The sequence below is a fragment of the Xenopus tropicalis genome, chromosome 6, assembly GCF_000004195.4.
Source record: "Xenopus tropicalis strain Nigerian chromosome 6, UCB_Xtro_10.0, whole genome shotgun sequence".
In the NCBI taxonomy this organism is placed as follows: domain Eukaryota; kingdom Metazoa; phylum Chordata; class Amphibia; order Anura; family Pipidae; genus Xenopus; species Xenopus tropicalis.
In genome coordinates this window covers 90,116,197-90,130,445 of record NC_030682.2, presented here as the reverse complement: position 1 = coordinate 90,130,445, position 14,249 = coordinate 90,116,197, and the positions used below count along the sequence as shown (strand labels likewise).

The 14,249-nt window shown below is 34.8% G+C and overlaps 1 protein-coding gene and 1 long non-coding RNA gene across 2 annotated transcripts in view; both read left to right on the top strand.

Annotated features, from left to right (window-relative positions):
• The first annotated feature begins 1,344 nt into the window (after positions 1-1,344).
• On the top strand, positions 1,345-7,346 carry LOC116411691. The gene is made up of 4 exons (XR_004223288.1): positions 1,345-1,498; positions 3,601-3,671; positions 4,544-4,661; positions 7,113-7,346. It is a non-coding gene; the product is annotated as an uncharacterized LOC116411691 (long non-coding RNA).
• A 4,594-nt stretch (positions 7,347-11,940) lies between these two features.
• The window catches only part of LOC101732008, a 76,399-nt gene continuing 74,090 nt past the window's right edge, over positions 11,941-14,249 (top strand). The window contains exon 1 of the mRNA XM_031904472.1: positions 11,941-12,196. Within this exon, the coding sequence (XP_031760332.1) occupies positions 11,966-12,196 (231 nt within the window). The 5' untranslated portion in view covers positions 11,941-11,965. The remainder of the gene's footprint in view (positions 12,197-14,249) is intronic.

Sequence of the window (14,249 nt, the reverse complement as noted above, 5' to 3'; positions counted from 1 at the left end):
ATGTGATTTTTTTGTGTTCCAATTTGGTTTGGCCACGAACTTGGGTTAATTTTCAAGTACTAGCCCAAAGAACTTATTTATTTTCCGGCTGATTTCAAACATGATCAGTTTTTCTGAGTGCCGACAAACTGAAAATACTGATATACTATGAATGCTTAGGTAACTAAAAAGGAGGTGTGTTTTCAACATCAAAGCACTATATATGTATACACAGAGATAAGCATCAGGGCTCTAATATTCTATCTCAATATCACTTGTCAGGATTGCAGATACACTTATAATTTAAAACATAACCGGAATACAAATTACCAAAAAAAAAAAATGTAGAAACACTTTAAAAGGACCCATCTGCAGCCCATATAAAGCCACAGACACTCAAGTATTATTACCACAGGTGCTCACCAAATGGAGCTTCTTTTACTCATTCATAAATATAAATGGTGTTTGGTTCTGTCTGTGCAGTTTAGAATAACAGATCCCTAGTCCTTCTATAACTAATGCTTCTATAATAAATATTAAAGGTGCCATAAAAATGGTCAGTTAAAAGCCATGTTTTTCCCATCCCAGTTTGGATGTTCACAGCAAACTATTAAGGCATATCTAAATAATAAACTGCACTTTATGTGGGATTGGAGCCCGACCTAGGCACCTGACTCCTAATTCACTGACAAACAGCTTGCTTGCCCTACCCTTCCAGAAATGGTGCCTGAAGTCACAAATCACAACCTCTTTTAGAATATTTTTACAATTACAATTTACAAAATACTTTCTTATTGTGTGCCACTCTTCCAGTGAATAACCATTTAGGTTTTACAGCTTTTGCATACAGATGAAAACATTTTCAAACGACCCTCTCCCGCTCCCAAACCACCCACCACCGGTATTTTGTCACCATGGGGCAGAATTACTCTGACATTTCTAATTTTTTTTTAATTTTAAAATTTCCATAAACTCATTTCTGCAAATGCCTTACATTTACTTAAAAGTATGAACTGAAAAAGTTGCAGAAAATCCGGAATTTTTCAACTTGTCGCATAAATACCTGCAACTTTTCTGAATTACCGCACAAAAGCCAGTATCAAAAATCGAAAAACCCTCAGAAGGTTTGAAGGAAAGAAGTATCCTACAGGGGAAGGGCAGAGATATCTGCCATTGACTTCTATATGATTTTGGGCAGTTTTAGCTAGTGAATTGTCGGATTTGGATTTTTAGCCGCTCTGACGCATAGTAAATCTCAAAATAGTAATGATCATAGATTTTACAGTTTTCTTTAATACTTGTATTCAATTTACTTGTATAATGTTTCTGTCTGTACATATATGTTGCAGGAAAACTTGGGATTGTTTCTGGAGATATTAGTGTCTCTGTTCAGCCTGACACATTTAACTACGCCAGTGAGTTCCACCACAAGGAGGAGAGTATTCCCTGTTATATTGAACAGTTTGAGAAGGATGTCCAGGATGACATAATTGTTCTTGGCAGCCTTTCACAAAATCAGGTCAGAGTAAAAACTATTTCAATAATCTCTTTGTGAACATTACTCTTAGCATGTGCTTGTCACTGCTGTTTCTCAAAAGAATACAAGCACAAGTACGTGCCCTATTTACTCTACTGCACTGGTCCTTAGAAAATACAGAAGTGCAAAAATACTGAATAAGGTATGTTTGCAAATATTTGATTTACAACTTCAGATGATTGGCTTTTAATACTACTAATAACACTTTAATATTGATACAATGGCATTACTTTTTAGAAATTTCCATGAACAGCAACAGTTTCTATCATTCCAGCTCACATAGAAATGATATTGTTTCTATGAAACATTCAGAGCAGTAGAATATTTGGGATTTATCTAAAATGTATTTTAAATCCTTAATTCAAATTCCAGATTTTGCACAAAGCTTCATGCCCTGAATCTCCTTGTAGACTGACTTTTTTTGCCACTGAACACTCTAATTTGCCCACCCTACCAAATACAGGGTTTCTTCCCCTGCCTGTTTCAGATTTTGCTGTTCATTTAAACCTTTCCATTCGTCTAATATGTTATTTTATTGAAATCACCAAAATAAGTTTTACAAACAGGATATTCTTTAAAATTTTTGTTAATGAATTAGAATTACAATTGCTATAGTTGCCTTATCTTCACACACCAGTTGGACACAGGTTAACCCTTTATCTAACATTCACCTCCATATAATCTGAAACAGTGCAGATGGCAAAGTCAGAAATACAGTTTTGTCTGATGACTAGGCCACTCTAAACTAAGTTGTCAACTCTCTGGCCAGTGCATGAGGTAAAGTGACAATGTAATTTAGCATTAGTAGAGATAAGTGATAAATGAAGAAACCTCTTGGATCTGTTATTGAGTTTGGAACACCTATTTTTAAGAGATAAGGGTTCTGAAGAGTTAGTATTAGAGAAGGTTTATGTCCCCTTTAAACTTACAACACATCAAAAAACCACTTACTTTGGTTAAGTGCTTGTGCAATCACCCATATACTACTCACTGATGTACAGTTTGTGTGTAGGGATATTCTTTTTTAACCATTATTATCGTATTCTTAATGTCATTGTGGCAGGCTGAGACAGGTTAAAACACTAGAACAAAAGTTAGCATTCATCTTTTCTTTAGACACAATTTTTATGACGCAGTGGACCCTATAATTATAAAAATGCTAGATCTATAAAAAATAAAACAAGTGTTAATTAAAACAATAAACTTTCCTTTGGAGAAATACACTCATAAAACTAAAAAAATAACAGGATATAATAATGTTTCGAAATCATCATGTCAGTCTCTGAAAGTCAGTAATATAGTAAGTAACCTTAGACTTGCATCTTGTAATATAGACCACAAACAGTTCCCCAACTTCTAATTACTAATGCTCCTTTATATTCCATGCAAAACAGCAAATGCAAAACAGCAGTAGAATGGCAGATGGCTATAGCTGAAGTTAATAAGTAAGGGCAGGAACACATTATATTCAAATGTATTTCATGATCAAAAATCTTAAGTTCACAATGACTATAAAATCATGCACCATGACAATGTTGATGCTACACAGGTCAGAGTGGGTAAACATAACATTCTATTAAAACTTACATTAAACCTGGTTATATTTTATTTGGATGGTCAACTCATGGCCTTTGGGACATCGTCTCTATGGCTGCTATAAAGAGCAGTTACCTTTAGTAAAATGTACTTATTTTACTAAAGGTTTATTTACAAAAGCAAGCAGAACTGCAATGCATTAATGCTATTCACAAAGGTATACATGTCTGATAGCATCTAGCAGCAATAGCCAATGCCCCCTTTAACCTGTGATAAATAATACACAGTTGCATATGAACTGAAAAATACAAACTCCAATGCAATTTAGTTCTGAAAATAATGGCAACCAAAGTGGACTGCAACTGATTTGAAGCCAACCTCCCAAAATATTGCCATTCAGACACAGATTTGAAATAAAAATTTGAACATGATTTACAATAATGGGTGCAAACTTGTACCTGCACAGTCATAATAAAACCATTGGTGCTGTCTGCAAAACTGTTTGCTGCTTTACATGATTTTGTGAAATTGTCTTTTTCTGTGTATAGGACCTGAGATGTCAAAAAGGACACTTTGAGAAGGAAACATTGCATAGAAGATCAAATCTTACATTTAAAAAGTAAGTCTGCTTATTTTCACTTATTTAGTTTAACATGTAAACAACTATCTATGTATAATTATTGCATTGTCCCTTTTAAACTCCAATATAGATAGCTATAGCTAAACTAAAATGGCTTATAGGAAATATAAGTATTTTTGCTATGCTTGCTCAAAAAACTAATCCAAACCCCTCTTAAGCTGGCCATACACGCACCGATAATATTGTACGAAACCTCGTTTCGTACGATATTCGGTGCGTGCATGGCAAGTCGCGAGTTGACTGGTATCGCAGGAGGCTGCTGATATCGTTCGACTCGCCGATCGGCCAGGTCAAAAGATTTTGATCGGGTGCCATAGCAGGCGCCTGAGCAAAATCTGCCGTCAGGGCTGAATCGGCAGAAGGAGGTAGAAATCCTATTGTTCCTACCTCCTTATCTGCCGTTTCAGCCCTGAAGGTTAGTGGCGGGTCTGACAATCTTTCGTGCGACCGATGATCGCACGAAAAGATCGCAGATCGCCACGTGTGTGGCCACCTTTAAAGTCATTAACAGAATCTGCCATTACGACATCACTAGGAAGGGCATTCCACAACCTCACTGCCTTCACCCTAAAGATCCCCCTACACTGCTTCAAATGGGAGTTTAGTTCCTTATGTCCTCGGTTCATATGCAGGAGAAATAATTTGGACAATTATTTTCTGTGCTTAAATGATTAGTAAAATAAATACTTACATCCAAAAAAGTATTGATAAATCTGTCACTTTTACTTTTTACAATGCATAGGTGGCAGTCTTCTTGTGTTTAATAAAAACATATAACATGACACTATGTAGAGCTCAGAAGTCACATACATTTGCATGATATGATTATTTTCTTCCTGTGGCTGATGCAGAACAGAAAGTCAGTTGCTGAATGCAGCAAATGCCCACAGAGAAGAAATTCTGGCCAAGCTTGGCACCCTCTCAGATGTGAATAATGAATCAAATGGAGCAGCTAGGCTTTGCTGGAAGGTGAGATCCTACATGAATGTTCTGTTGCTGATTCTAAATGATCGGATCAATCCTATTGATTTTCCCTAGTGTGGATTTTTGCTACGCTGTCTCATGAATCCCCATTTTGGAAAGATTGTGTATGTTTTCTAGCAGACATTAGAGTAATATTTAGGCAGGATGTCTGACGCTATTAACTGTGAATCCTTTGGGCATGGCTACAGTTTTCAAAACACTATGTCAAGCCTGGCCAAGGATTTTCTCTCTGTAAGATGGTAGGCAGCTGTGCCACAATGCAAATGAGACAGGGCTAGTATGTGATGAATCCCCTATCTCCTTTCCTCGACTCATCTGACACTAGCTTTGAGGAAGGTTGTAAAAGAGAGATCGTGGTATAATTCCTCAGACTGGCGTTTCTGCCCCCCAGTCACTATTCGATTATTTCTAAATTGCTGTGTTTCAGAGAGATAAAGATTTTTTATGGCTTGCTCACTTGAAGCATACGGGAGACCCAGCACAGGGATAACTAACAGGGCATATATCGCAATTTCACTGGTAAATTATAAAATCTTTGTTTGTATGACATTTCCAAAATTACTATTTCCGGGGAATCTAAAATGTGAAATGTCACATTTGGCATGCAGAGGTACAAAAATATATTTTAATATAAAATTCATAAAGACTCATAATTTAGACTCTTCTTAATAGCCAAGTCTGCTTCCATCAATAATCCTGGCTCGAGGTGTCAAAAATACCATCTTATTCATTTACATTATGGGTTTTTTTTTTAAATACTTTACATATAAAATATGAAGCAAAAACCATCATTGTTTTTAAGGATTTTGCCATTACGAGGGAAGTAATTGTAATTTGCCATACTTGTAATAATATTCATGATTCGTGATTAAAGGATATTAAAATTTTAAACACATTGAAAAAACTGATTTAATTCCAAAACCCTTAATGTTTCTATTTTAGAATATATCAAAGTAAGATTTGATGTTTAATTTTCTTTAAAGTGGTTCCATGTTTATGCAGTTGGCAATCAAGGTTTTATAATAGACTGCGTTGGACACTTTTCTGCTGCATAGTTAACATGAAGAGAAAAAAAATGCCCATTACACAAGAAAGTTTGAAACATTTGTTTCTTTTAACATTTTTTTAAGCATACTACATTTATGAGATATACCGTAGTAAAAATTTATTGTTGTACAGGTATAGGATCCATTATCCGGAAACCTTGTATCCAGAAAGTTCAGAATTATGGGAAGGCCATCTCCCATAAACTCCATTTTAATTAAATGATTCAAGAATGATTTCCTTTTTCTCTGTAATAATAAAACAGTACCTTGTACTTGATCCCAACTAAGATATAATTAATCGTTAATGGAGGCAAAACAAACCTATTGGGTGTATTTAACTGTGAAATTATTTTTTAGTAGACTTAAGATATGGTGATCCAAATTATGGAAAGACCCCTTATCCGGAAAAACCAAAGCATTCTGGGTATCAGGTCCTATACCTGTATATGCAAAAATAAAATTTGTTTTAGGAAAGTGTAATGTTATAATTCTCTACTGAAGAATTTTAATTTGCAAAGAGTGATGAGCGAATTATTTTGGCCGGCATGGATATGGAGCAAATTTCTGCATTTCGGCATTGGCGAATTGTTTTGCAAAACTTTTGCGAAAATTTGTTGCACATGAAAAAAAAGTCACAGTCATGTCAAAAAAAGTAACGGTCGCATCAAAATGGGTACGGACTTGCCAAAATGGGTGCAGCTGCGTCAAAATGGTCTCGGTCACATCTAAATGGGCATGGTTGCATAAGAAAAGGTTGCGCGTAACAAAAACGCATGGCCCACGCGTTTTGCTAATTTTTAGTGAATTTTGCAAATTGTTTCAGCGAGACAAAACGGGACAGATTCGCTCATCACTATTTCTATGTATTATTCTTGACTTGGGAAAATATATATATTTTTAAGGTGACAAGACTTTTACTTTATATCTGGTGTAGAATAAGTGCCAGCATAATCTTATGCAATTCTCTAAAAATAATATATAGTGTGTGGGAATGTTTGATAATAATATACAGTATGTATGACATATCTCCATAAATGGGACTGATATATAGGCAGTCAAAAAGAGACTATTGCTTACTAACAGTCAACCTATTATAAAAAAGATACATAATAAATGTGATGCATTATCAGCTTTGTGACTTTTATTACATTCCACTTGTGCAGCACAGACCAGTCCTTGGAGTTATTTTGCTGCTGCCTTATGGAAACAATGGATGGTTTGGTCTGGTGAAAAGATGATAATGCTATTTTTTTTAAAAAAACATTTTTGAAAATTAGCTCCCACAAAGAGTAGATCCCTAATTTTTGAGTAGATGTGATACAACCCCTTTCATGTTAAAATCAAAGGCACGTTTTGTTAAGATACAAAAGTTGATTTATTGTTAATGCAGCTCCGATGGTTAGATAGACCACAACCCATTCAAATTCTCTTTAAATGTCTGCGTGGAGTTAAAGACAAGGTCCCAAAGGGACACTACGTTCTGAAAGCTTCATTGCTCAGTCGTCTTGGAGGACATACTCTTCACTGGTCCAAAGCAAAGGATCAACGCTGGGCAGAAACTTCACTTCCGGTGAATCACAGTGGTCAATACTATGATGTAGAAATGACTCTAAACTACAGTGTACACACGGTAAGTAAGTACCTTATCTCTTGTGTTTTAATCCTACTGGGTTTATTTCATTTTCATTTTTAGAAGACTTTAGATATGGAAATCCAAATTATTGAATGACCCCTTATTTGGAAAACCTTAGGTCCCAAGCATTCTGGATAACAGGTCCCATACCTGTAGAAATCTTTTTTTAATTATTTCTCTTCTGAAAGATTAACTTTTGGTTTATTTTTTCATTTGTTTGTGTTCTACTCAACTGTTTAACTATGTTTATCCAAGCCATGGGATGCTAAAGTGCTCTAAATTCTTAGGGGGAGACACGAACGCTCGGAGTGTTCATTCGAACAATCCAAGCGTATTTTAATATAATTTTTCCGCTCTTGCGTGACTTTTTCGTATCCTTGCGTGACTTTTACGTACGCTTGTGCGAAAAATTCAGAAAGGTTCTGCCACTTTTTACAATCGTTCGGTACGAAAATTCCGTGACTTTCGAACTCGTGTTTTAATTAATCGGCCCCTTAGAGTAGTCCATCCTCAATATCTTGATAGAACAGAAAAATATAAAGCAAAAGATTTCTTTTCACATGTTTCACCCAATGTAAATGATTTTCTTGTTTTTTCAAACATGCAGAAGTGTCAGGTGTTAACTATGTAATTACAGAAACATCTGAGCATGTAATTAACTTTTTCCCTCAGGCCACAGGAAGGTATATATATACTTTCCTGTGGAATACACATATATTTGGAGCTGCTTACCATCATTAGGGACTGTGCTTCTTATTAAAACAGCAGAAAGGATTGATAATAAAAAAAAAAACAAGAGAATACTGCAAGATAAACTCAGTCTGCTTGGGTGAAACTTTTTATCATAGCAGGACACTCAAGACCAAAGTAAATTTAAGTTGTTCCAAAACAAAAAGATGAATGTCCTAAAATGATCCAGCCTAATCTCAATCTGATTAAGAATCAGATGCACAATTAAAAATATGAGGTGCACAAATATCACCGGACATATGTAGAAAGTAGGTGCATTCCAGCAGTACCAACCAAGGTATTAATGAAGTCAGGGTCACAGTAATAATAGAGACATTTAAATTACAGTGGATAGAAAGATGTTAGAATGTAAATTTCTAGAAACTTTTGACAGTGTCTTGGGCAGTGTCTTGTGGGTAAAACAAAATGTTGAAGAGGAACATACTGTAGTAAATGGATACCTCAGAGGACTTAACAGTAACAAATAGGCACCTCACATCTACCTACTAAATATAAATACTGTACCTTTTTACGCCCAGGATCTGAAATCAGGAAATCCAACGGATCATTTTCTAAACCTTATTCAGTTATATGCTATCCACATTTTGCATGTCAGTATAAGAATGCTAGTTTGATGTTAACTGCGTTCTACTTTGTTTCTATGTGTATATCTTCAGCTTTATTTTCAGAAAATTTAATATTTGTAATAAATCATACATAGCTCAAATCAGGCAGGGCACTGTATTTTTGTTATATGTCTTTTATTTATTATTTTTCAGGGTTATTTTTCTAAATGGCCCAGGGTAACCAGATGTCAATGTGGGAGTCAATAGAGTCCTCCAGAAGGGCTGTCAGATGTCCATCGATTGGACATACAGTAATTAATCCTTTGAGTTAGTTGGTGTTGTGATAATTCTGGGGCAAGCCAGTTAAAAAGCAATGACCCATCTGGTCTGCTAGTATTTGAGACAATAATAATTTTTGTGGCTTAAGTAAACCCTAATGGGGTGCACATAGTAAAGCAATTACTGAAGTAGGAGGTACAGTATTGTGATGTTGAAAATTTTTGAAACTATTTGAAAAACAGAGGAAAAACCACCAGGTATGTAAATAAGCATCCTTTTCTTGGCAGCAGTGATCACTCCTATACAACGGCATGTTTGTGTTGAGGGGTTATAAACCAGTGGAATAATATTTTGTATGTTGTTTCTTTATGCAAAAAAATAAGTTATGCTAAGAAAATGTTATGCTTGCAACATTTTGAGAGAGTTTTTGTTTTTCATATTTTAGTCCAGAAGGTCACTGTATCTGGAAGGTTCAAATTAATTTGCCATGATGTTATGTATGAAAACTTGAATGTATAATGCAGAGATATTTCTTGTAGTTGTCATTGGTTGATGCCATACTCTCTTGAATAATGAACTTTCTTTAGTTGGATGGTGCTGGGACTGACTTGAGTAGTGTAGAATTCTATATCATTGACAACTTCTAGGAAAATTGGGTCACTGCTAGTAATTCATGGCAACCAAATATATATTTGATTTTAAATAGATGACCATTTAATGCTACCTGCTATTAGGTTACTATGGGTTTCTAGACCAGTAGCCAATGTAAATCCCCCTTGATTGTGATCCACAATATAGCTATAGAAGTATACTGTAGTAAGTATACATTTCCAATGTGATTATCGAGAAGATCTCTTTATTCCAGCAGAATCTGCTCTTCTCCATTGTGATACTTTTTCCCCATTTTTTGCATTTTTTACACTACAAGGTTAAAACTCAGAAGTTATTCTTCCTCTTATTTTTACTCAAGTACAACAGCATAAATCCTGACTATAAAAGCCAATGATCTGACAAAATAGTTTATGCCCATAAATAATTTTCTAAAACATTACACACCATGTCATTAATATTCACACATTTTAAAAATATCCCGTAAGCGTAATGATAGGGAAGTCACTATTTTACAGTGCTTGATTGAAATTCAATAACAGTAAAGTAGCAACTCTTCAAATATGACATTTAATCCATGTTCTTTATGTAAATCACAGGTATAATCCATTATTCATTATAAAAAGGGCACTACACTTTTATTAAAAATGATACGCAAATTCTGTGAAAAATTTAGTGCCCTTTCTTGAAGTTTAAGAACACTTATCATGTAGTCTTCAAACGCACTGCATATTCTGCTTCTGATTCTAAAATACGGTATTCTTTCAAAATTAATGTGCTTCAATTTTTATGCTTGAAGTAAAAAAAGAATGCAGGATTTATTTTTTATTTAAGGTCTATTTAATACTTCAGAAGGTAATGTCTTCTAGAATGGACCAGTTCTAAAATGTATGGCGAATGGGATTCATATGCTTGTCACTATTAGTCATGCCCACAATTTCCTTCCCAGAAGTGCTTTCTGGAAACTACATATATCAGAAACTTATTAACATGACCTGAGGTATTCATATTTAAAAGATGATGAGACTGCCACTTCTTAAGAGGGTATTTTCTGTGTGTCAGCATTCATATGAGAACTCAAGTGCCTCTAATAAGAGAAAATGCATTTCAAAATGTGTGAGAAACATTTTAGCCCATTTTAGGCGGTAGATCTAAAATCTACAATTGTACTGTTTTTAGGGATACATTTAATACATTTGCACGAATCAATGCAAATATAAAGGCAAGTTTTTGCTTATATGAGCATCAAACAGGCACTAAATAGGTGGATAATTATTTACAAACTTTAGCTACATTTTTATTTGTGTTTTCTTTTTGTTGAATATTCTAGCTCAGTGGCAACACTATAATTACATGAACTATATTAATGTACCACTAACTTGGTCCTGGGTGAATGCTAAAGATTCTAGTAAACCATGATAAACAGCTTATTAATGTACTGGTGCAAAAGCCAGTGGTGTGCAGTACAGGAGCAAGGTATTGTACTATGTTAGCTAATCAAAGCAAATGAAAGTGGAATGTTTATAGGGAAAAAAGTGTGTTAACTTGCAGTGTGGTCTTTCCAGCAGCTTTTAATGAGTTCATGCTCTTGGTTCTCTTGGTATTTCATAATTTAACTGATATTTAATTTACTTTACAAAGTGTTTTCTGTTTGTGCAATTCATCATAGCTTAATCAATATGTGCAAAAAAGCATAAAGAAGGTAAAGCATGTATAGCCCCCACTTAATGGGTAAAGAATCAGGCATGCAGTCCTTAATACAGCAATAGATAATTATATGCTCACATGCATGGCTACATATATATGTACTATATGTACTATGAGCTATGTATGTATGAGCTACTGAGCAGATACCTCTGTTTCTAGCTGCATTGATGTCGTTTCAACATAGATTTTCATAGTATAAATGCTTAATGTGCCATAATATCAAAGATTATATTTTTCTAAATTATATCTGCATTTTATAGCTAATAATTAAAATGCATTTCTATTCATCTTTTATGATTGCTGATATTATGATTATGGTACCATGGCTAAAAATATATTTTTCTAGTGTTCAATTAAGTGTCCTTTGACATTACATGCTCTGTCCTGCATTAATTCATTCCTGATGTCGCCATGAAACACAGGATACTGGAAGCAAAACTAAATATGAAACTGTAAATACCTGAGTGGAAGGACTAATAAAGGCATTTTAGAAGAGCGAGTTCTTAATCATGACAGAAATTGAGTGACTGTCACTCAAGTAGTGTTGGAACCTATGACAGAAACACTTTTTGAATTTTCTTTGATGTGCATGGCTCTTAGTATTTTTCCAGCTGGATAGCTTTGGCTAAAGATCTATGCTGGCATTAATTATTGAATAATACTTTCCTGTTTACATATTTTTTATAGCTGTTGCCCACTGAAAGGAAAATAAAGTCTGGAATGACTCTACTTCTTGAACTGTGCCTGTTGCATGGGAAAGATACTTATACTGATCGTGTGGTGGGATGGGGTGTCTTTCCATTATGTAACAACAACCTCCAGATTTTAGAGGGCAAATATAGGTGTCCATTTTTAAGAGGACACTATGATTCACGAATTGACCGATTCAGCAAAATTGAAGCCCTAATTATGACTGATCTGGATCACTGGCTCTGCAATTTATATTTTCAGGTAAGATTTGCACTGATTACTTTGAATGCAGTTTACTTTCTCTAATAGAAATGTCATTGTGTTACATAAAAACATTCTAGGAACTGACAGTTTAGATATAGGAATATACTAGCCATTATTAGCTTGGACAAATCGCCACATACACTACCATGTTCTTAAAGGTGAAGTTCACCTTTATGCTAACTTTTAGTATGTTTTACAATGTCCTATTTTTAGCCACTTTTCAATTTGTCTTCATTTGCTATTTTCTTATAGTTTTTGAATGGTTTGCCTTCATATTTTGACTAGTTCCAACTTTCAGATGGTAGGCATTTAGCTCTGCGTCCAAAAAATGATTGCTCTGTTAGGCTACAATTTTATTGTTAATATTACTACTTATTAATAATCTTTTTACTCAGATCATCTCTTATTTATATTACCATCTCTCATTTAAACCACTGCCAGGTTGCTAGGGTAACTAGTACCCAATCAATATAATAATAGCTGAAATTTCAAACTGGAAATATGCTGGACAAATAGCTGAATAATTACAAAAAAACACAAAAAATAAATAATGATGACCACTTGTCTCACAATATAACTGTCTACATGATACTAAAGGTTCAATTAAATATAAACACTCCCTTTAAAAAGTATTATAGGGCAACTGTGTACACATCAATAGATGGATAGAGGAAGAGATATTTGGGATTTAAAAGTCAGATGATTTTTTGAATATATTTTTTGATATGATTCAAAGGGCCAACCTCTTAAGTAACTGCAGTGGATACTACTATAGATAACTGAATATAGGCAGGGGCCCATTTAGTGAGGTAGGTACTCCATTTTACCAATACAATTACAACAATTAGTTTTGAGCAGACAACTGCAAGTTAGAAATTAAAAGCATGGATGAGTTGGTTGCTATGGGTTATCTTCCTTGCGCAATTTAGAACTTATGTTAATAGCCCCTTTGTACTTTCAAAGAGTTTGGTTTAATTTCATAAGAGGATTTAATACTATTTTAGAATCAAATGCCAAAAAGCATTGTGATGTTGGCTTATAGCAGTTTAAGTTGCTTTACATTATAAAAGCTTTCTCTTTTGTTGGTCAGTTATACTTTGAATGCCCCATCTGTTTAACAATGTTTTTGCACATTTGCATTATGTTATATTTATAGATTTAGTGTTTAAAAGCCTCTGCACAGATACCTACACAGGCAGGGTTAGACAGATAGGGGCTGTTATGCTCATTTGATTCCCAGGTTGCTGTTTCATGAGCAGGCGGAAGCCAATATGTAGGCAGACAGCACCCAGTCGCCAAAAGTAAGAACACTAATGAAGAAAAATAAGAGAAGGGGAATAATAGTAAAACAAAACTCAATGCAAACTAGTTTACAAACACTTCTTTTATTTATATTAAGCCACATATCATAGTACAGTACAAATAAAAATTGCTTGCCAAGCAAAAAGTGCCATGTGCTACAAGTTTAAATCTACTAAAAACATGAAAATGCCATTTCCACTGAAAACTAAGAAGTCCTTAGGGAGGGAGACATATTGGTAAAAAAACAACCAATCAGGACCATTTACCAACCTGATGGTTAAAGGACACTAGGGGGCACATTTACTAACCCACGAATGGGCCGAATGCGTCCGATTGCGGTTTTTTCGTAATGATCGGTAATTTTGCGATTTTTTCATATTTTTTGCGATTTTTTTCGGCGTCTTTACGATTTTTGCGAAAAAACGCGAGTTTTTCGTAGCCATTACGAAAGTTGCGCAAAGTCGCGATTTTTCGTAGCGTTAAAACTTGCGCGAAACGTCGCGCCTTTTAAGTTTTAACGCTACGAAAAAGGCGCGACTTTGCGCGCAAGTGTTAACGATACGAAAAAATTGCGACTTTGCGCAACTTTCGTAATGGCTACGAAAAACTCGCGTTTTTTCGCAAAAATCGTAAAGACGCCGAAAAAATCGCAAAAAATACGAAAAAGTCGCAAAATGTTAGTTTCCAATCGGAATTTTTCCAATTCGGATTCGAAATCGTGTCTTAGTAAATCAGCCCCTAGGTTTGT